Source organism: Protopterus annectens, chromosome 6.part1 (genome assembly GCF_019279795.1).
Source record: "Protopterus annectens isolate FY-2018-M chromosome 6.part1, PAN1.0, whole genome shotgun sequence".
In the NCBI taxonomy this organism is placed as follows: Eukaryota; Metazoa; Chordata; order Ceratodontiformes; family Protopteridae; genus Protopterus; species Protopterus annectens.
The window spans coordinates 344,553,871-344,578,028 of record NC_056738.1 but is presented as its reverse complement, the minus strand read 5'-3'; the positions used below and the strand labels follow the sequence as shown (position 1 = coordinate 344,578,028).

The 24,158-nt window shown below is 42.9% G+C and overlaps 1 protein-coding gene across 1 annotated transcript in view; it reads right to left on the bottom strand.

The window, feature by feature from the left end:
- The window catches only part of LOC122805546 (phospholipase A and acyltransferase 2-like), a 479,339-nt gene that overhangs the window by 46,800 nt on the left and 408,381 nt on the right, over positions 1 to 24,158 (bottom strand). The window contains exon 4 of the mRNA XM_044075762.1: positions 8,680 to 8,948. Within this exon, the coding sequence (XP_043931697.1) occupies positions 8,680 to 8,948 (269 nt within the window). The remainder of the gene's footprint in view (positions 1 to 8,679; positions 8,949 to 24,158) is intronic.

Sequence of the window (24,158 nt, the reverse complement as noted above, 5' to 3'; positions counted from 1 at the left end):
GACTGGGATTGATCCAGTACTAACTAAGAATGTAATTTATTACAATGGTGAACTTCATTTACAACTGTGTACGCTATTTAACATATTTTTGCCCACCCCGTGTTACCTCATAGATCCAGAATACTGTGTCTCCATCCAGCCAAACAGTTGCTCTTGAGTTGACCGTCCTTACTACAAATTGTCTTTGGAAACTTCTCCCAGTCTCATCTCATCTGCTTATATTAGTAGGCAACAGTAGATCAAACTAGGAAGTTCCTCCCCTTAGTCTGCTAAATCTTAAGTTACCCTTCTTATCTTCCTGCTTGCTTAGTCCATCGTGTACTATATGAAGGTTTAACCACTTTTTTCTGTATTCCTTTTGAAATATGAACATGCTATTACATAGACTTTTACTATAAATTCAGTTCCTTAGAACTCATTACAGTCCTCTATTTCACTAGGCACCAATATCATGAACCCACAGTTCACCTGACCATCTGTTGCCAGCCTGACAACAATAGGAAGACTAAAGCAATACAAGAATGGTCTCGTACTCACTGATACCTCTGATTCTTCCTACAGACTATTCAGTATGTGAGAGGTGCATGTATCTTCTAATCCACTAACCTTAAAGGCCAACCTCTCTTGAAAGACTGTAGACAATACCCAGCATGTTGTCAGTTCTGACACCCACCTCACACAACCATGCCCACCATGTCTTAGACAAACAAATAAGTCTTTGTACTTAAAAAGCCCATGAATAAACACAAAGACCTCTTACATGAAGGTTTGGTATATAGAACACTCAACATCACTTTAACAGGTGAACATGCACAGATGCTACAAGAAACAGAACTGCATAAAGGAGTCACTCAAGTGACAAGCAGGCTGAAGCTCATAAGGCATATTCTTGCATCTGTACATATGTACATAAATTTGTTTTTAGCATATCCTTTTATCTGCAACATACCTTTCAACTATCTAGATTTTCACAAAATGGCCAGATTTTTGCCTCATATTTGTCTGGTTCCTCATAATTTGTGGTTTTCTGGCAAATCACTGATGATCAACATCACTAAATTAATAACCTATATTTGAATTTTAAGACTTCATATCTTTCAGAAAATGCATACCAACACAAATCCTTTATTCTAGTAACTGTTTAAGTTAATAAGAGTACTTATAAACTCTGTCCCTATTTTTGTGCCATTTTCCTCCATTTTAGTCTTTGTCCACATTCCTTGCACTAGATATTGAGAGGTATGATCTGTAAATATGTTTTGTTAATTTCTTATGTGATCCTACTTACCCAGGCTGTGCCTACAAGTGGTCCTCTGACATCAGTGCACTACCCCAGTAAAGAAATATAAATAAATAAGTAATAAGGCAGCAAGGCCAAGACAGTACATCTGGTTCATAGGGTCATAGGTGTTTACTACACTAATGACCACAAGGGCCTTTTTAAGCCTAGCCATCCATCCTAAATCTCTGGCAAGTTCTAATACCCTTGATAAGTGTAAGCAAGGGCTTGGAAGATGAAACATTTATAAGCAGGGGGCTAGAAGATGAACCATTTACAGGTTACCTCTGTCCATTACAGACAAAGGTATCAAACCAGGGATGAATTTCCTGTTGCCCATCCAATTGTCCAAGCTGCAGTTGAATTGGGTTAGGGAGAATCTCTGCTTCATATGGATGGGGAGTCTCTTCCAGAGAATGGGGTAATTTCCGGGACACATACCTGTCTCTCCAGCAGGTCCTATTTATATCACAGGCAAGTTTAAGTCTTTAGAACAGGTAGCTCTGGTGCTGTTTGTTTTGTGGATATACAAGAGGTCCATCAGAGTGGGGTCTGACAATGCCCTGAATGCCAGGCATAGATCTCCACTCAATAGCCTGTAGGAGACAGAATACTGGGATAGGGCCTTGAGGTGGCCTGTATAAGACATTTTACTTATGCCCTGAAATTCTTTTAATGAGGAACCTCTGTGGACATTACAATTGTTGGATATGCCTGGTTAGGTACATACCAAGGGGGGCAATGTACTCAGTGATAGGTCTGATGAATGTCAAATAGTGGAACAATGACTTCCTTGGACCTAAATGCCATACCTTTGTTTACAAGTTGCGCAACACAGAATGACTTCTTCACTTCTGTAGATACGCAACAGTCAAAGGCTAGATTACTGTCTATGTGTGTCCCTAAGTCCCTGACTACTGAGTTAGCTCGAAAGGAGTGTGTTGTCAATATGATAGTCACCAGGGGGTGGATGACTTTGCAAAGGATACTATTATGCATTTCTTGGCATTTAGTTTTAGTCCATGGCTCTGACACCAGTTGTTTGTCTGTGTCAGTATTTCCAAGAGAACATTTATGCCAATGGGGGATTCAATGACAGCTCCTAATATGCAATCTGCAAATTTAGCCAACAGGAGACCACTGACATTGGCCTTGACTTCAGAGAAGTAAATGCCAAAAGGAAGCAGTCCAAAGACCAATCCCTGAGTGCCTCCTCTTAGTAGAGGTGAACTCCCTAATTCTAACTTCATGAGTCCTGTCTGTCAGCCAGTTGGCTATCCACCGGGTGATATACGGGTTTGTACCTACCCTCTTGAGTTTGTCAACAATGCCCGGGTAGGGTATTGTGTCAAATGCCTTGGTAAGGTCAAGGTAGGCAGTGTGAACCATTTTGCCCTCATCCATTGCATTGGTGACCTTCTAAAAGAAGTCCACCAGGTTGATCAGGCATGACCTGCTCTTGATGAAACCAAAGTGGGTTGGGTACAGTGTCTGGAGTTTTTACTATATCATTACTGATCACTTCCATGATAATTCTTTCCATGGCTTTGCATATAAGACTAATGAGACTTATGTGGTGGTGGTGCTGTGGTAGCGTTGTCGCCTCACAGTAAGACGCTGTCCGGTTCGATTCTCAGCTAGAGCATCTCCTGCGTGGAGACATGCATGAATGGGCGTACCTTCGTTGAAGGTTGTGCATCAGGGCTGGTAACTCGGCACGTAAAAATCAACTACCAATCATTAGCGGACCGGAGTTCTGCTGTGGCGACCCCTAACCGGGAAAAGCCAAAAGACACAAACAAAGTTTCCAGGGTCTGTAAGTGGCCTACCTTTGCAAAGATGGATGACTGTTACTGTTCTCTATTTATGAGGCATGAAGCCTGTTTGAAGGCTACAGTTAAATAGCAATTCCACATGGCCTGATAGGTCATGTTTCATGCTATTTAGAAGGCATCCTAGGATATTGTCTGGGCCCACTGATGCAGTGTTCTTAGTCATCTAGGCATCTTAGTCATAGGTGACTCCATAGTCCATTACACAGAAGCACCACTCATCAAGTTGAGTAAAGACAGAGTGACAGCTACCTCTCAGGTGCCAGGATCTGCAGTGTCACCAGGTTCCTCAAGTCCCTTCACCCTAAATACACATGACATGGTCATTATGCATGTGAGAGTGAATGACTTCAGACAAACCTCCTTGGAGTATAAGAAGGGCATGCTGGGTCTCTCAGAATATGCACATAAAACTGGTATGAAACTAATATGGAGCACTATCCTACCACCTTCAAGTATAATACCACAATACAAACAAATGATAACCAACTTCAATTATTGGCTTAACTACTGGTGTCATTCTAAGGGGATCCAATATATATCAGTCTGTGAGGAGTCGATCAACAATCCTGGTTGCTTTGCTAGACATGGCATGCATCTTTCTCATCACGACTTATATACATTGGCCAGGAACTTTTCCTCCCCCATAGTGCCTTTTTTAGGCAAATTACATACAAAGCCAATGAAAATCAAAACTATATACAAGTAGCACTGCTCAATGCTAGCGGCCTAAACAATAAGCTGCACTCCTTACAGGCATTTCTAACTCTTGAAAATAAAGATATTTGTGTAGACAATGAAACATGGCTTCAGAACAGCAATGGCACCCCCTTAGTGTAGGGTTTCAGTACCTACCACTCTTTCAGACCCAGTGTGAAAATGGCAGTTTCATTGGAAGAAGCGTGTCTGTATCCCTAAGAAGCCATCTCCCTACCAGACTCTTACGCCAGGACAACTACCTTGAACTTTTCTGTATACTTTTCACAGTAAATAGAATTCTGTACCACATCTTAAGCAACCACTATACCCCCTCCATATCACCTGCAGCCCACAAGGTATGTCTTAAAGTGACACCCTTCTCCATCAAGCCTAATACTATTCTACTGGTACAGACCTCAACTACCTCTCCATCAACTGGGAAATCTACACCGCCCTGAAATAAATAGGCACAAAGATTCCCAGTCTTCATCTGCCCCTAGACAAAGTGTTTAAAGTCCCAAATACAAAATTATTGACCCTGATTCTCAACAGTATTGGTGACCTAAACTCAGTACCTACAGTTACTACATCACTGGTCAAGTCTGACCAGTGTTCAGTAATGCTCACTGTGAGGGTAAAACCTGACTAACCAGAAAATCCCTCTGTCTTCAGAAAACTACTCTAAGGCAAAACTATTTCAGCTAACTGATGACCTGATGAAATTTAAATGCCCTCCTCACCTCGATGACCCCATCTCGCATGCTGCCACATTTGTGGATAAGTTCTACGCCTACTGCAAAGCATGCATTGAGACATCTATCCCCATAAAATATAAATACAATGCCAAATTCAGGAACAGATCCCTATGTGAAACCATAGTATAAACAAACTATACAATAACAGGAAGAAGCTCAAAACCCATAAAAGCAAAATTAACACTGCATAATGTAGAGATGAACTCAAAAAGATCAACAAAGAACTCAGAAAAACAGTCAAAGCCTCCAAACGTAATTTCAAGCTGGAAATTGCCATCTCTTCAAAAGACAACCACAAAGCCATCTTCAGTGATGTCAGAAACCTTAAAGGTAATGCCCAACAATCCTCAGAACTAATACATAACAGAAGCACTTATAATCCCCCTGAGGATATAGCCAACCAACCGATTAGCAGACAAATTCAGGTTTAGCTTTACTTCCTTATCTCCCCTAACTTTCCCCACCACTAACGTACCCACATCACTCCCTCTGATCACTTCTGAGCAAGTCCTGAATGATCTCTCCAAGGCCAAAAACAGTAGCTCCATGGGTCCTGATAATGTGCTAGGTTGCCTTCTTGTCAGCAAATACACTGTCTGGTAGACTTGCCACTAAGCCTGGTCAGCATCAGCCCCTCCACTGGATTCATGCCAGAGTAATAGAGATATGATGTGGTCATTACGTTACACAAAGGGGAGTCTACCACTGATCCATGAAACCTCAAAGCTATAGGCCTCACCAGCCTTACCTGAAAAGCAGTGAAACACATCACCATGGAAATTATTAACATGAACATAGGCAGTCTACAAGCCCAGGACCCAAACTATTTTGGATTTGTTAAATGCAAATTCTGCTTCCTACACCTATTGGGCCTGTTACATGTTACTGATGCATTAAATTAAGGCAAATTGGCACACACTGCCTCCATGGACCAGGCTAAGGCCTCTGATAACATCCAACATTCTAACAAGCAAATCAAACTAAAATGTAAACCCTATGTTACCAGATGGATAACAAACTCACTAACTGACAGAACTCAGTCTATTAGTGTAGGAAACATGTTCTCTTCAAAAAAAGTGGTTACCACTGGTGTCCCCTAGAGATCAATCCTAGGACCACTTCCCTGTGGCAACTGGTGTAAGTTCATGATCACAATACAGGTTAGCCAGGGTCCTAAGCTAACACACTCCAAACTTTAGTTTGAGAGGTTGGCATAATGTTTAAGGTGTTTACCTTACAAACACAAGGTGCAGGGGTTGATTCTCATATGGGATAACTGATTATGCTTAAAATGGGCCACAGGGCAGCTAGCCTAGTACTAATCTATGAACCCATGAACTTCTCTTTGATCTTTACCCTTCTGCTTTAAAAAGCTGACATCAAAGGCCTGTGGCTGACCAAGTTTGCTAACAACTGGAAACTTGCAGCTGCCATTAACTCCCTATTTGACTTCCAAATTCTTCAGAAGGGACTAACATGCACCAACACATCAAGAAATGCAGCACAGTGTCCTTTGGCAAAACCAGGCACCCATGCACCAGTTACTAAACAGATGACAGCTCTTTTGAAAGTCACCTCAGTCATTAGGGACCTGGGTAAGTTAATTGGCAATGAACTATCCTTTGGTCACAATGCGTCCACTGTTGTTAGGAAATCCTTCTCCTTTCCCAGACAAATCACTAGGGATATTTCTCTCAGATCATCATCCCTCATCAGGCCCATAATAGACTATAAAGGATCTCTTGACATACGCCAATCAAAGCATATGACCCAGTTTGAGAGACCACAGATGTTCCCCTCACTTAAGTAATCAAGGGAATGTCTTTCTTGACCTATCTAGACCATCTTAAAGTGCTCTCTCACTCTCACTTTCCTGTTTCCTACAGACTTTTGAGAGGTGAGCACTGTCTAGCTTACAGAACCTCAAATGATCCAGTCCTGTGTGACCTCTAGCACATAAAACCTAAAAGCACCCTCAACACCCACTCATAATATTGTCGCTTCCACCAAAACATAAATAGGACCTGCTGGCAAGCTAAATTCATACTGCAGAGAATTTCTCTTTTATGGAACACACTTCCTTTGGATATAAAGCAAAGTAGCTGCCTGAAACTTCTTTAAGCTTAACATAAATACATCCTAGGCCTGGTCCCTCAAGCCCTCAATGAAAGGGGTCAAAAACAGGTATAAGTTAGTCAAGGCAATGGGTGTCTACTTTATGGGATATTGTGGCTAGGTTTCTAATGGTCTTCTGGATCCATCCATCCGTAACCCCTTTTCCCATTTTTGCACATAGGTTCCGGGTGTCACTTCAACAGTGACAATCATCTAGAGCCATGATTTACACCACTGAGTAGCTAGCCTTGCCACAGTAATTCTTCCACACCACACACTAATCCACCTACTGCATATCTTTGGAATGTGGGAGGAAACGGGAGCAACCGGAGGAAATCCATGCAAACAGAGGGAGTACAAGCAGACTTCACACAGGGGGCACCCCAGCCAAGGATCAAACTGGGGAACATCTTGCTGTGAGGTGACAACTCTATCTGCTGCGCCACTGACAACAGCTTAATATTGACCTATGATCCTATAATAAAAAATTGATCCACATGTAATTATCCATTTATCCACCAGATGTCGGGAAAACCTCTTTACTAGTTTATCACTGCTTGGCAGTACTGAACTATTCATACCATATCTATTAGTCATTGTTTATGTATCATATGGATTAAAGTCTGTAAAAGGTGAAAGTTTATTTAACTCAGAAAACTCTTAAAGGTGTATAATCATGTACAAAAATAATATATGGCTTGAACATATTGATTAAGGGGCAGGAAGTAATGTAATACTCTGAAAGTTTCAGGATACTTTAAGATGTTTGTTTCTCTTTCCCAATTTTTAAGAGTTATGGTAAAGTAACATGATATTGTGTGCTGCAGAAAATTATTTTAGACTGGAATTGTGCTTTGACATTTATATAATGTTTATGACAGGATTCAAAATGTGAAAATATTAAAGTGTGTATCAGGTTGATGGTGTCATATGACCTTATAGCTCTTTTAAAATGGTTGCATTCATAGCTATACTTTATATTTGTAAAGTCATTGTGTATGCTGAAATTGGTCTGTCTGGAAGTAATGCTCAAAAAATAAATTCTACATTCACTTAGTGGCTGCCTCCTGTATTACATTTTGTTGCTGCAATAGAGCAGCAAACCACCAAAAGCTTCCAGATGAGAATATCAGGGAAAAGGTGAATGAAAAGTATCCAGCCAGGCTTCTGGGAGGTATATAGTGTGTCTGCATGTGAGTGTGCGTGTGTGTAAAGGAGAGGGCATTATGTGTGAAGAGACCCTGTTGTCCATATGGAATGAACATTAAGAAATGGTAAATGGGGGAGGGTATTTTAGACACCCCCTTGCGGTCCCTAGCCCTGTCACTGTCCTCAATGGGATGCTCTTTCAGGTCGGCATGATGTACAAGGACAAGTTTTATCACTACTCTGTTCTGATACTCGTGTATAGTCAGAGAACACTACAACTTCATCATTCAGTCATCCTGGATAGGGCTACATAAAAAGGCTTGGCTCAAACCTTTACCTGCATGAATACAAATCTGTCCAGAATACCCCAGTACCATCATGTAATGATAACATCCATGGGGCCTTGAGGAAAAGAAGCTGCCTTTCCTAGTGCATACCACCACTTCATCTTGGCCTGAAAGGCTACAGATACCCTTTGAATATTGGACAGCCTGTGTACTAGAACGTATCTTTTTTGGTCTAATACAGAACAAGCTGGCACTCATCTAAATCAAAAGTCACTAAAAACAAAGTACTGAAGAAATTGACAGATCTGAATCTAGAGATCACTAAAAGCAACATCTGAGTGCTATAACAAGGCAGTGATTAAACAGCAAATGCTTTAACACAAAAAAATGTATTTAAAATAAAAGAACATAGCCAACAAAACGTCTTAATCTAATAGTTTTAACAATGACATGCAGCAAGTTCATCAAAAAACTGCTTTGAAAAACATGTTCCTGGGAAGAATCTATTCATATTATCAACTATGAAAGTGGCTTAAAAGAGCTGGCAGAGACAGAATACCAACCTGATCAGATTTCTTATCTTCATATCTTAAGCTGGTAACAAAGTGTTCGCAGTTGTAACTCACTATGCTGTAAGGCAGTTCCTCCCCAATCTGCTCCTTTGCATTTGCGATGATGATGTACACAGGAAGAGGATTAGAACGTGAATCATATTTATTGTTGACTCTATACATGTCATTTCCTGCCACTTCTTCGAGATGATCTCTGCAAACCACTGCTTTCTCCGTAAACACAGACATGAGACTTGATGACCCTGCACAGGCATACTCCCCTGTAGAGAATAACAAACACACTTTTATAGGTGTACATGTAACGGAACTTTTAGTTATGTACTCACCATAACTTCAGATGTTTGGGATCCATCTCGCCTACATTCTGACTGATGGGTTCGGAGCCGATCCCTCGGCTCCGACTCGGCACGCTTATGCTATAGAGCGAGGCCTCTAATTGGCTGAGCTATCTTTATCCCAGGATGCACCACCACTAATCCCCCAGATCTTGTTTGTCCGCATTCATGCACACATGCACAGCTTGTTTATATAACATTGCTAGATGTTTCAAGATGAAACAACAGGATTCGGACCTTCTGATATCCTCTGATCTCCAAGGAAGGGGGAAGGAGGGTGGGTTATTAGGAATGTAGGCGAGATGGATCCCAAACATCTGAAGTTATGGTGAGTACATAACTAAAAGATGTTATGTGATCCTATCTCACCTACATTCTGACTGATGGGACAGCGTCCCTAGCACCTAAATCCCGGGTGGCTCATTGGAAAACACTCCTGAGCACTGTGGAACCAAATGAAGCTCGTCCTCTAGATGCCACATCTAATTTGTAGTGAGAAATGAAGGTGTGCGGGGAAGACCATGTAGCCGCAGCACAAATGTCACCAATAGCAAGCTTAGAATGAAACGCTACCGAAGTAGCCATAGCCCTTGTAGAATGAGCCTTGACAGAGGTGGAAAGCTCTTTGTTAAAATAAACATAAGCTTGAGTAATACAGTCCCTGATCCATTTGGCAATAGTGACCTTTGTGACCGCGTTGCCCAATTTGTTTTCTGCAAAGGACACAAACAACTGATCTGTCTTCCTTGATTGTTTGGTCCTGTCCAAATAAAAACATAACTGCCTGTGAACATCTAGTGTGTGAAAAATAAACTCCGCTTTATTGGAGTATTTTGGGAAAAAAACTGGGAGCTCTAACGACTGTTGCAAGCATAAAGTAGAACAGACTTTAGGAACAAAAGAAGGATTTGGTCTGAGGGATACCCTGTCTGTATGAAAAACCAAGTACGGGGGTTTCACTGACAAAGCCTGAAGTTCTGAAACCCTCCTGGCTGAAGTAATTGCCACTAGAAAGGCTGTCTTCCATGATAGAAACTTTAGATCACAGGTAGCTGTCGGTTCGAAGGGAAAAGAAGTCAGGGCACTTAGTACTATATCGAGATCCCATGGAGGTGCAGGATGAGAAATCGGAGGTCTTAATAAAGCAGCACCTTTCAAGAAGGTCTTACACAACCTGTTGCTCATTAAGGGTGGGTCTATGGATTCATGAAAATTAGAAATCGCTGCCAATTGTACTTTGATGGTAGAAACAGAAGAGCCTTGATTGAAAAGAGAGGTCAGGAATTTGAGTACTTCTGCCACGGGAGTAGAAATGGGGTCTAGGCCCCGGAGTTGAGCCCAGATAGCAAACCTTTTCCATTTGCTAGAATACAGTTTCTTCGTAGCCGACTTGTGGGCTGAAGACAAAATGTGCACCACATCTGGATCCAATGCATGTCTCCTGACTATGGTCGGAAGAGGAGGAGCCAGGCCGTCAATTTTAATGTGTGTAGGGACTGGTGTAGTAGTCCCGACTGATGAATCAGTAGGTCTGGGACCTGGTCCAGAAACCACGGACCTTCCAGAGCATGTTTCCGAAGGTAGGGAAACCACACTTGACGAGGCCAGTACGGAGCAATTAAGATCATCTTGCTGCCTACAAGAGATGCCTTTTGAATCACTCTGGGGAGGAGAGGAACTGGAGGGAAGGCATAAAGCAGTCCGGTGGGCCAAGGATGGACTAATGCGTCCATACGGCTCTTCCCCGGAGCCGGGGTTAGGGAGAAAAATTCTTTGTACTTCGTATTCAGAGGAGTCGCGAAGAGGTCGCAACACGGAACTCCCCATTCACTGAAAATCTGCCTTGTAATTGTCATATTCAAAGACCATTCGTGAGGAGAGAGGATGGTTCTGCTCAACCTGTCGGCTATGACATTGGATTTGCCCGGTATGTGAGTCGCAAGTAGGAACCGTTTGGTCGAGACTGCCCATTCCCAAACTCTCATCGCTTCTCTGCAAAGAGGATAGGATCTGGTCCCTCCCTGTTTGTTCAAGTACCAGACAACTGACATGTTGTCTGAATGAACAGCAATTACGCCCTGAGGGAGGTAATCGTGAAGAGCTCGAAGGGACAGGAGTACTGCCCTCATTTCTAGGATGTTGATGTGGAGAGAGGTCTCTTCCGGGTGCCATTTGCCTTGGACTGACCTGCCCAGGGAATGCCCCCCCCCCCACATCTGGGAGGCGTCCGTGGTCAAAGTGGCCGCCGGATGAGGAAGAACAAAGGGTCGTCCCTGGTCCAAATTGGAGGACACTAGCCACCAGTGAAGGTCCCGTTTGCAAGATTCTGTGATCCATATTAGATGATTGAGAGGGAGTTCCTGAAAGGACCACTGAGTTGAAAGAAGTCACTGGAGGATTCTCATGTGTAACCTTGCCAAGGGAACTAGCAGAACTGTGGCAGACATCGATCCTAATAGCTGTAGGACCATTCTGGCTGGGGCTTTGGACCTGGGAAGTAAGGCTCGAACCTGACTTTGAATGGTCTGAATTCTGTCTGCAGGTAGATAGACCCGCATCTGGTTTGAATCTATCTCTACCCCTATGAATCTTATTCTTTGAGATGGCCTTAACACAGACTTTGGCCAATTGAAGGTGATTCCAAGGGAATTGCCCAGTGATATTGTGGCTTGCAGGTTCCGTAGAAGTAGATGCTTGGAAGTGGCAGTTAGGAGCCAGTCGTCTAGGTACGGAAACACCTGGAATCCTAGACTTCTCAGGTGAGCAGTCACTACTGCCAAGCATTTGGTGAACACCCTGGGTGCTGTGGTGAGACCAAAGGGCAGCGCACGGAACTGAAAATGACTGCCTCCTAGGCTGAAGCGCAAGTGTCTCCTGGACGTTTGATGTATTTTGATATGGTAATACGCGTCCTTGAGGTCTATGGAGCACATCCAAACACCTTTCTCCAACAATGGGAGAATGGTTTGTAAAGTGACCATTCGGAACTTGGACTTCTTGACTGAACGGTTTAGGTTGCTTAGGTCCAAAATGGGCCTCAAGTCCCCGGTATTTTTTGGCACCAAAAAGAATCTTGAGTAAGTTCCTAATCCGATCTGGTCTGCGGGGACCGGTTGGATGACTCCTTTTTGCAGCAGCTTTGAAACTTCTAAGGCTGCGGTATCCCGTTGACTGGGTGGCGGGTCCGGGATTCTTTTGGACTGAGGGGGGGGACAACAGAATGGGATGGAGTAACCTCCGGCGATAATTCGAAGCACCCATCAGTCCTGAGTGATCCCTTCCCAGGCCTTCAGATGCTTCGACAAACAACCCCCGACTGGCTCCGGAGCAGCACAGTCGGGCAATCCCTCAGGGACTATGAAAAGCTGAAGAGCCACGAAAGGACTCGCAGTCTCCAGTGTTGCTAGGGCCTCTGCCGCCTCTGGGACGGCGTCTTCCTGATGAATTTCCCCGTCCTCTGCCTCTGGAGGGGGAACCTTCCTGCTGAGAGGGGTAAGACTTCTGAGATCTACGGAACCACATCTTCCCTCCTCTTTTAGCCTTGGGATAAGGCCGAAAGGGAGTGGAAAATCGTGCCCCTACGGCAGTCAGAGTCTTACCCTCCTGTTCACAGCGGGTAAGTGTGTCTTTCACCTTGGGCCCAAACAGGGAGGACCCGTCAAAGGGGGCATCGGCGAATGAAGACTTGAAGGCCTCCGCGAAATGACACAGGCGGAGCCAGGCTTGTCTCCGTAGAGCAATGCCTGTACCCGCCGCCCTACTCGCCCCTTCGGCCGCATACGAAATGAGCCTCATGGACGAGTTCGAAATGGACGACATCGTAGCCAGCTGAGAACCAACCGTCTGGGCTAGCTCCTCAGGCAGGTTACCTAAGAGGATATCGGATAGCTCCTTAATCAGATCCCTCTGGAATCTCGTAAAGTGCGTCAGGTAGTTCAGAGACCTCAGAGTAAAGGCCGCTGAACTAAGGGTGTGCTTACCATACCGATCCATGCTCCTAGACTCCTTATTAGGAGGATGGACGGACGTAGAAGCCTCTGCTACATCTTGCTGGGTAGCAGATGCCACCACCATAGCATCCACAGCCACACCTTTCGTAAGGAACTCTCTATCTGGGGGCGCCGAAAGAAATTTGTTTGGACGAGCGGGCACCGGTTCCACAGAGTCTGGGTGTTCCCACGCCCTTTGACAGATCAAATCCAAGAGCTCGTCGAAGGGCGGAGACACCCAGGAGGCGGAGGGCTGAGCCCCGAAGGCCTTCAGGAACACCGACTCATCAGCAGAGGGAGGTTTGGACTGCCAGCCGCCTCGTTGTTTTAGGGCTTCCAAGATGTCTGCAAAGGAGACATCATCCGAGGATGACTTGGGGGACCACTCTGCATCATCAAGATCGGTGTCAGATGTCAAAGACTCGTCAGGGGAGTCAACGTGCTTCCTCTTGCACGTTTTCTTCCTGGGAAGTTCTTCGAAGAGGCTTCAGAAGGACCTCCAGGAGGGGAGAAACCCCAGCGGGGTAACCTGAGGCCCAGGGGCTCCGCTGTCTCGCGGACAGGGGACTGCCAACGACCCAGTCTCCAAATGTAGGGAAGGAGCTGGGGAAACTGTGGAGGTAGCCAATGAAGATTTGGCTAGAGCACTCCTCATAGCCCTGAAGGCGGGACCACCAGAATCCTGGGAAGGTCCCCCCTCCGTGGCCACGACAGTGGATGGTACTCTCGCCGCCGACACACCAAGAGGGAGACTTGGGACCGAAAGCATCAATCCCGAAGCCTCCCCCCCAGGGCCGAAGGAAGAAGTCCGTGCACTGAACTCCGACCCGAGAGCCGGAGTCGGAGCAAGGGTCGGGCCTGACCCTAACACCTCCACTGGTTCCACCAACGCCTGCTCCAACGGTGCCGAAGCTGTTGGAGGAGGAAGTACAGTAGGGGGGTGGACCATCGGCTCCGAAGCCAACTGGGCTGGAGCCGAAACCATCTTTTGGAACACCGGAGACTGGAAGAGTCGAAGGAGCACCCTGTCGATGTCCGAATCAGACATCCTGGATGATCTCGAGGATACCGATTGGGCCCGAACCGATTTCTCCATTGGCTCCGAAGGGCTCGGGGACCGGCTCCGAAAGGACTCAAGAATTATCGGCTCCGAGGAAACCTTCAAGGAAATTTCCCTCGGCGCCGATAAGGACTTCGGCTCCGAGGGGGAAGTGTCTGAGCCGATGACCCTTATCGGCTCCAATATCAGTGGAGCTGATAAGGGTGACCCGCCTCTCGATGCCCCAGACCTCGGCTCCGAAACCAGAGGGGTCGAGGCTGGAGGCATCGAGGCAGACCATTCCGACCTCGGCTCCGAAGTCCGTGGAGCCGATGGAGAAGTCTGCTTAGCTTTTTTAGCCGTCGGTTCCGACTGACTGGTCGGAGCCGGTGCTTTCCTCTTCTTAGAAGGAGATGGAGAGGAAGATAAAGCCTCCTCGAAAGAAGGCTTGATTAATCCTTTGAGGATTCATTTGTTTTTCCTCTCCTGGAGGACTCGGGAGGAAAACGCATGGCATACACTGCACGATTCCTGGAGATGTTTGGCGCCAAGACAATAGACGCACGAGGAGTGGTCGTCCGTTATGGACATTTTGAACCCACACCTCGTACACTTTTTAAACCCAGAGGGTTTATGTTCCTTAGACATAGTTCTACAAGAAAAACAGCCCACAACAGTAAACTTTAAGACACAGGTACAAATAAGTATGCCAGTAACTCAGAATATTTTAAACTGAAAAACTTTTTTTTTTTTTTTTTTTACACACAGAAAGAGAAAGGGAAAAACAAGGAGGGTCAAGACCCTCTAACTTAAATGGGTACTTGACCCACACACAACCACTGAGAAGTAGTAACCACAGGGGAAGGCCCCTCTAACTCAAACGGAACCTTCTCTGACAGGAAAAATTACTAAAAATTCAATCAAACTGCCAGAAACACACTCGTACACAAAAAATAGCCGTTAAAACAGCTTTTGGGTTTAAATGAAGGAAATACTGACAGGAAAAGACTATATATATAAGGTACTTAGCCCAGCCAATGTTGAGACCACATCCAAGCTCTGTAAGCGGCAAACGAGATCTGGGGGATTAGTGGTGGTGCATCCTGGGATAAAGATAGCTCAGCCAATTAGAGGCCTCGCTCTATAGCATAAGCGTGCCGAGTCGGAGCCGAGGGATCGGCTCCGAACCCATCAGTCAGAATGTAGGCGAGATAGGATCACATAACATCATGCAGTTTTCTAATCCTGTAACTGTCTGTCAAAACTGAACAGTAAAATAGGTACAAAATGATGTCATAACCTTTGACAAAAGCTACATACAGTATAATGACAATACTTCATTTTCATAGCAAGAAAAAAGAAGTAATCATCATCAACTTCCCCTGCTTGACTGACTCAATTCATGCAAATATCTGTCCAGCTGAGTTAGATCATACAGTGATTTGTAATTTAAATAAGGTAAACTTGGAAACTGGAAATTATATCATGGTCCTCACCTTTCAACATGCCCATCAAGATGTCAGTCGAGTTTTAGTTTGCAAGTACTTTCACAAATGAAAGCTTTCACTCTGTGGAACACAAATGAGGTTTTCTTGCTCAGTAAATTTAGAGTAATGCTGGGACATTTCAATCTCCTCAGACTTTTTATTTTATTTCAAAAAACATGCTTCATTTCTGTTATCAGCATCCCTCTCAAAAATCCTAACAATCAGATTTATGTCTTTTGCATACAATCAGCAAATATCTTTCAATGCAAGTCACTGGGAACTTGATACTTCAGTTTTTATACTTGCAAATCTCTGTAACTGTCCAGTTCCAGGGAAATCTACCCTATTGCTAACTCTAGCCATCCTAGCATGATACCTATTTTCATATGGAAACTAGAAATGCTCATTAATTTAGCTTTAACTTAATTATAATTATGGTACAATATAGTTAATTGTAATTTACATACACACACACACAGACATATATATATATATTTATATATATATATATATATATATATATATATATATATATATATATATATATATATATATATATATATATATAGCGTATATATATATATATATATATATATATATATATATATATATATATATATAAATATATATACATATATATGCCTGTATTAGTTTTCTTTGAATGTGTACAATATCAACATCTATTTGGTCGACAGAAACAGATGGTTAACATGTGCACGAGGCAGACAATCCCTATGTAGGGGGAATATTCCTTTTCCCCAGGGTTGTACAATCTCAACGTTAGTATATATAATTGTGTGTCTGTGTGTTTTTTAGGATTAAGGTTAAAGTATGAGTTAAGTAAGGAAATAGATTTAGTGTTTTACTGAGTGTATGAGGTCCGGGTGAGAGTTAGGGTCAGATAAGGGAATAAATTTAGTATTGTATGGGTGCGTGCATATATGTATGTGTGTGTGTGTGTGTGGTAAGTGGCTAATCTGTCTTGTTTGATGGTAGCATTATGGAAAAGGTTTTTGAAGGTAAGGTGCAAGGCTAGGGGCAGGGTTAGAGTTAAGGTTAGCACACATTACTAGGGAGGGCGGAGGCGAGTAAAGCAAATTTGAACTGAATGGTTGGCAGGGTTATGAGTAGTACATTGGAAAAGGAGATGCATTTTATTATTTGATGCACTGGGTGTTAATTGTTATCGATGTAATGACCTGTCTGCATGTTTTCATCAATATTTTCAGTGTCAGTCATTTTACATGTCGACCATTCAGTGCATAATTTTATACACACACACACATACATATGTGTGTGTGTGTGTGTGTGTGTGTGTGTGTGTGTGTGTGTAGATAGATATAACATACATGGTCACACGGTATTGAGGAAAACATCTTTTAGAGGTGAAATGCAGCTCATTCAATTGTGATCTGTCAGTACAGCTGATGAGTATGTAGAAGGATTTCAGGAACTGATGAGTCGTCGATTTGATTCATCCAGTATCGCTGTAAGCAGTCTCCACTTGATTTATCCAGTATCGCTGTAATCTACACTTGGCTACCTGAGAACCCCTCACCTATCACATCAACATACCTTTTTGGTCATGCTGTTTGGTGCTAAAAAAAAAAAAAACACTAACCAGTTAAGTAGGAGAGTACATTTGTGTAGTTTACTTTCCATAATAGTAGATGTTCAGTGGGCATTATAGATACAGGACATATCCTGCCAAGGATACCATACATCCCGACAGTGTACAAAGCTTCAGGATCCGTCCCCTTGAACCATACATCTGTCCTTAGCACAGGAGGGTGCACTAGTATAAGAGGGATGTACTGACACAACAAAACAAAAGGTTTACCTGTTCAAAGCAGGGAGGCTGGTGCCTAAAGCTTAAAGTAAAGTTATGACAGAAAAGGAAAAGGAAAAGGAAAAGGGAGAAAGATATCCCACTTTGGCCAGGGAAGGTAATAAAAGGGTGATGGAGGACAGCTGCTAATGATGCAACAATCATCTACTTGAGCATCTACTGTTATGGTAACTATACAATTGTACTATGTTCTTCATTAGAGCAGTGTTGCATTAGCCATTCCATATTGGATGATTGCAAAAGTTTATTAAGAAAAGATAAATAAAGAAAGACCAGAGTTTAGGATTTATGGAGGAACAGCCCTAGCAAAGCCTGCTCTTGTCCTGGAAATAGTATCTAGCTTGTAATGTTTGCTAAGAGTATGAACTGAATACCAAGTCCCGGAAGTGGCAACTGCTCTGATGGAATGAGCCTTGACACTCGGAGGCAGATTTTTGCCATAACTGGAGAAGCAGAACTGAACGGAAAGGGAAAATCATCTGGAGACATTTTTTTTAGATAGTGTCTCTCCTTTTTTCTTAACTTCAAAAGACATGAAACGTTGGCTAGATTTCCTGAAATCACTGGTTTTGTCAAGATAAAATCTAAGTTGTCTGTGAATATCCAGTCAACAAAGAATACTTTCATCTTTGTTTTTATGGTCAGGATAGAAAATTGGAAGTGGTACAGATTGATTATGAGTAAAGTCAGTGAAACTGTAGCAAAAAAGAAAGACTAGTTCTGAAACATACCCCGTCTATGTGAAAAAAACAAAACAAAAAAGCTGAATAGATATAAGGGCCTGTAATTTAGATAAAATATGAAATAAACCAAGCAACGCTAATACTAAAGTGTTTAATAAAACAGAGCTTTCAGGTAAGGTTACCATATGTCCGGGTTTCCCCGGACAAGTCCTCTTTTTCGGGCTCCTGTCCGGGTTGTTTTTGAAAATTCTATGATTTGTCCGGGTTTTAAAACCCAAACAAATCGCAGAATTTTCAAAAAGCAGACATCCCTATTTCAGAGTTTTTTCTCAGCTTTTTTTTTTTTTTTGATTGGCTCGTATACCGGTATACGAGCCAATCAAAAAGTGGAGCTCTGTTCAATGCGGAACTGCTTGATGTTCCGCATTGAACAGAAGAGGGTCCGCTGTACGTGTTTTTGATTGGCTCATATATCGGTATACGAGCCAATCAAAAAGTGGACCTCTGTTCAATGCGGAACTGCTTGATCTTCCGCATTGAACAGAAGAGGGTCTGCTGTGCGTGTTTTGACTGACTCGTATACTAGCCAATCAAAAATCCTCAAACACACACCTTTTTTTTTTTTTTTTTTTTTTGCTCTTCAATTAAGAGTAGAAAGAGGACGAAAAAAATGTGCTGCCAGCACTTATTTCATCCTCTTAGACTGAAGAGCAAAAAAAAAAAAAAAAAACACATGTTGCTGGACTTAAAAATACATAGTTCGTTTTTGTTATTGGATGTTGAAAAATATTATTTTTATTAATAACATCACAGCAAGGGAGGGTACCTGGTTTAACTACTGTTATCCCACCATTCTTAACACACATGTCCTTATAACATAGCTTCTGCTTTAAATTCTGTCAGTTTCTATATGAAAAGCTGGGTATCATACCAACTATATGACATAATTCTGGTAAATATGTTAATATACACCAATTATTATTAATAATTCTTCTTACCTCAGAAGTGGCTCTGTTATATGTTGTCACAAAACGCAGTTTACCTCTATCTGGGTTTGTATTAATAATTTCAGAGGATGCTTCTATTGTGTTCATTGAAAAGTAGGGTTTTGTACTTTCTTTCCTACAGCCCAGAACATACTCAATTTCCATATCTAAGGACTCATTATTATAGCCCCTCTCTATAAATTCATCCTTCAGTTCTTTCATTTGTTTCTTACATTCTTCTATAGAAGTATTGTGTCTACTAATCCTAATAAATTCTGAAAGTACTGCTGTGGGCCATGATATACAAATTTAGTCTCCCACTTATCCAGTACTAAATTGGCATATGTATTAGCAATGGGAGTACCCGTTGCTATACCAGATACGATATGCTACCAGGTGTCTGTGGATATTACCTGCCATGCAGGAAGGCATAAGGAAAGATTTCATGCAATTTTCAAGGGAAGAGCAGAACTGGTGAAGTAGCAGCAACCCTGGAATCAGCATCTACAACATCAAAGTCATATTGTATTGAATGTTTACAACCTGAGAGCCAAATTTATATTTCCATAGCACTGAAGTTAATCTCAGAATTTGGAAGCTTAGCTAAGGATTTGCTACATTAGATAAAATGGATACAAGATACTTAGACATATGAGTTTAGCAGTTTATGACCCTGAAAGTTAAGATAGAAGTAGTATATATTTATATTTGCCAAATTTGTTCAATGCTCTGATACCCTTATTGTTAGGGACAAGGTTAGAGGAAGAAAAGGTTCTAGTACCTCTCTGCCTCTCTCTCTGAATCTAAAGATATAACAGCAGAGTCAGCAATGGGGTTCTTATAAAGGCACTTAAGGGTATCTGGAACCATATAAAACCTGTTAGGCTGCTTGGAAGCACGAGGTTGGTGCTCTGATGATATACATGCAGCAGAGAATGTATCCTCCTGAGCTCCCAAAACTGGCGGGATAGCCACAAGCTTAGGTGAGTCCATATTGAAAAGTTTGCAATACCTCTCATGAGAATCAGACACTTCTTTGCCCTCCCACTTGAAAAATTCTTTCATTTTTGAAATGGTGTCACCAAAGGAAATTTCCTCATTTGGGGAAATCCAACAAAGAGTATTCTCTGTCTCAACATCACAAACTGTTAGGGATGAAGCATAATCCAGTCTTTCATGATCAGATACAGATCAAATTTCTTCTTCAAAAGATTAAGGAACTCTCTTCCTCTTAAACAACAATGGGATATTAAATCACATTGCTCAACCTGCTGTCTCTTTTCATCCCTTTTATTTGATCCTGCAAACTGAAATTTGCACTGTAACTTTAAAAAATTATTTACTCCATTGTTTTCCTCCTAGCCAGTCTTCCTTTTCCATAGTATTTTAGTTTCAGTTTGAAAATGAATTTATCATGCCATGTAAAACCCTCTAGCTGGCTCTTAAATGCTGACATTAGGACTACTGCACTTCTGTAGTAGTTACCAGGGAGTTTCCTCCCACAAAAGGATATCATCACTCCCACATTTGCATGTTCTATAGAAGTAGCCAGTGAACCTCCCAGATAGTGATGTCAGAGCTGTCTTGTCCAGCCCACTCCATAAACCTAATAAAACCCAGAATCTGCTGTGTGGAACTCCCTTTCTTTGGAAGTGAATCCTGCCGGGTACATTCTACTGAGGGACTTCAGAAACATTTGGGTTGCCTGCTTTATTTCTCTTTGCTGTTAAGGTGAGTTGTTTTAGTCCAGGCAAGAAATAATTTTACACTTATTACATGTTTATATGCATTTGCAGTTATGATGCTTTGGGCCCACGAGTTTTTCGCTAATAGTGTAGTAAGAGAAACAGTTGGTGTTCTGTTATTTTCGGGGGGGTTCCACATGCTTCACTAGTTTTCTGTAGTTCAGTCTAATGGCATATGTACTTTTTACTGCTGCTGCTTGTTTATAATTTATGGCCTGTTCATCGTTTACTGCTCTGTTCTACTTTGTTTTTACAGCCGATGTCATGCTGCTGTCCTTATCTCATTTTCTAATGTCTGAGGGTGTTAGATGCATGCTGCAGATGGGTTAAGTTTCTGTGTGTGTCTGTGTGTGTGTGTGTGTGTGTGTGTGTGTGTGTGTGTGTGTGTGTGTGTGTGTGAGAGAATGCTAAATTTTCAAGTGCAGGTGAGTGTTTGGTTTAATTGTAAACTCCAACTGCTGTAGCCTCATGTCCGAGTGTGTGTGTGAATGCCTGGAGTGAGTGTGTGTGAATGCTGCATTTTCTTTAACAGTAGATTCCGCATGCCGAATGAATGTTCAATTTCGCTGTTATGTTCTTTTTTTCTCTTGTTAGGCTGCACGTACAGGTAAGTATATTTCTAATAAATTAGTGTGTGTGTGAAGTCCATGATTCATGCTGCTGGTGCTTTTGTACACTACGAATGACTGCGAATGCAAGTGCGACTGAGCGATGAAGTATGCTAGTGTGTGTGTGTGAATGATACAAACAAGTATGGCTGGCGATTTTGTATTTGTATCACAGTCTGATGCTGACGTTTCTTTTGGTGTGGATGTGTGTCTGAATGTATTTTTCACTTAATACCATAAAAATCTTAATTGGGCTAGTCCATGTGTGTATGCATTGGTGGGAGATGGGGGCATGGATGGCGTGCACTCTGGCCAAACGTTCGTTTTCTGCAATGATTTTGCATGTTTGCTCCATACAGCTTTTGCACATTGGAGACATGTTCTGTTTCCCTTTTGGTTTTCTAACAGAGTTTTTTTTTTCTGTTTTGAAAAAATGAAACTCGTCATCCATGGTTCTGGGTATGTCATCTCCTCCAAAAAAACGCATGCCTTTTTTGAGCAAGGTAATTGTATGAATGCAAGCAAGGTGTGTGTGTGTGTGTGTGTGTGTGTGTGTGTGTTTGTATGCAAGGTGTGTGTGTGGGTGTGTTTGTACGCAAGGTGTGTTTGTATGCAAGGTGTGTGTGTGTGTGTTTGTATGCAAGGTGTGTGTGTGTGTGTGTGTGTGTGTGTGTGTGTGTGTGTGTGTGTGTGTGTGTGTGTGTGTGTGTGTGTGTGTGTGTGTGTGTGTGTGTTTGTATGCAAGGTGTGTGTGTGTTTGTATGCAAAGAGTGTGTGTGTGTGTGTTTGTATGCAAAGAGTGTGTGTGTGTGTGTGCTTGTATGCAAAGAGTGTGTGTGTGTGCTTGTATGCAAGGTGTGTGTGTGTGTGTGTGCTTATATGCAAGGTGTGTGTGTGTGCGAGCTTGTATGCAAGTTGTGTGTGTGTGTGCATGCTTGTATGCAAGGTGTGTGTGTGCATGCTTGTATGCAAGGTGTGTGTGTGCATGCTTGTATGCAAGGTGTGTGTGTGCACGCTTGTATGCAAGGTGTGTGTGTGCACGCTTGTATGCAAAGTGTGTGTGTGTGTGTGCGCACGCTTGTATGCAAAGTGTGTGTCTGCATGCTTGTATGCAAGGTGTGTGTCTGCGCTTGTATGCAAGGTGTGTGTCTGTGCTTGTATGCAAGGTGTGTGTGTGTGCATGCAAGGTGTGTGTCTGTGTGTAAATGTGTGTGTTTGTGTGTGTGTGTGTGTGTGTGTGTGTGTGTGTGTGTGTGTGTGTGTGTGTGCTTGTATGCAAGGTGTGTGTGTGTGCGCGGTTGTATGCAAGGTGTGTGTGTGTGTGTGTGTGTGTGTGTGTGTGTGTGTGTGTGTGTGTGTGTGTGTGTGTGTATGCATGCAAGGTGAGTGTGTGTGCATGCATGCAAGGTGTGTGTGAGTGTGTGTGTGTGTGTGTGTGTGTGTGTGTGTGTGTGTGTGTGTGTGTGTGTGTGTGTGTGTGTGTGTGTGTGTGTGTGTGTGTGTGTGTGTGTGTGTGTGTGTGTATATGCAAGGTGTGTGTGTGCGCGTGTGTGTGTTTGTTTGTAAGGTGTGTGTGTGTATGTGTTTGTATGCAAGGTGTGTGTGTGTGTTTCTATGCAAGCTGTGCGTGTGTCTGTGTGTTTGTATTCAAGCTGTGTTTGTATTTGTGTGCGTGTGTTTGTGCGTGTGTTTGTGCGTGTGTGTGTGCGTGTGTGTGTGTGTGTGTGTATTTGTATGCAAGCTAGGCGTGTGTGTGCATTTCTATGCAAGCTAGGTGTGTGTGTGTGTGTGTGTGTGTGTGTGTGTGTGTGTGTGTGTGTGTGTGTGTGTGTATGTGTGTGTGTGTTTGTATGCAAGCTAGGTGTGTGTGTGTGTGTGTGTGCGTACATGTGTGTTTGTATGCAAGCTAGGTGAGTGTGTGTTTGCATGCAAGCTAGGTGTGTGTGTTTCTATGCACGGTGTGTGTGTGTTTCTATGCAAGCTGTGCGTGTGTCTGTGTGTTTGTATTCAAGCTGTGTTTGTATTTGTGTGCGTGTGTTTGTGTGTGTGCTTGTGTGTGCTTGTGCTTGTGTGTGTGTGTGTGTGTGTATGTGTGTATTTGTATGCAAGCTAGGTGTGTGTGTGCATTTGTATGCAAGCTAGGTGTGTGTGTGTGTGTGTGTGTGTGTGTGTGTGTGTGTGTGTGTGTGTGTGTGTGTGTGTGTGTGTGTGTGTGTTTGTATGCAAGCTAGGTGTGTGTGTGCGTACGTGTGTGTTTGTATGCAAGCTAGGTGTGTGTGTGTGTTTGCATGCAAGCTAGGTGTGTGTGCGTGTGTGTTTGCATGCAAGCTAGGTGTGTGTGTTTGTGTGTGTGTTTGCATGCAAGCTAGGTGTGTGTGTTTGTGTGTGTGTTTGCATGCAAGCTAGGTGTGTGTGTTTGTGTGTGTGTGTTTGCATGCAAGCTAGGTGTGTGTGTGTTTGTGTGTGTTTGCATGCAAGCTAGGTGTGTGTGTTTGTGTGTGTTTGCATGCAAGCTAGGTGTGTATGTTTGCATGCAAGCTAGGTGTGTGTGTGTGTGTGTTTGCTTGCATGCAAGCTAGGTGTGTGTGTTTTAGGTATTTTCACTCTCAAGTGAGACATTTCTTGACCAGAGCCTTATGCAATCCATCTACTTCTTGTACATTATCTACTGCCTTGTCCATAGACCAATGCCATGGTTTCTTCTTGGTGGACAGGCTACACAGTATTGTCATGATAACATGGAATCTAG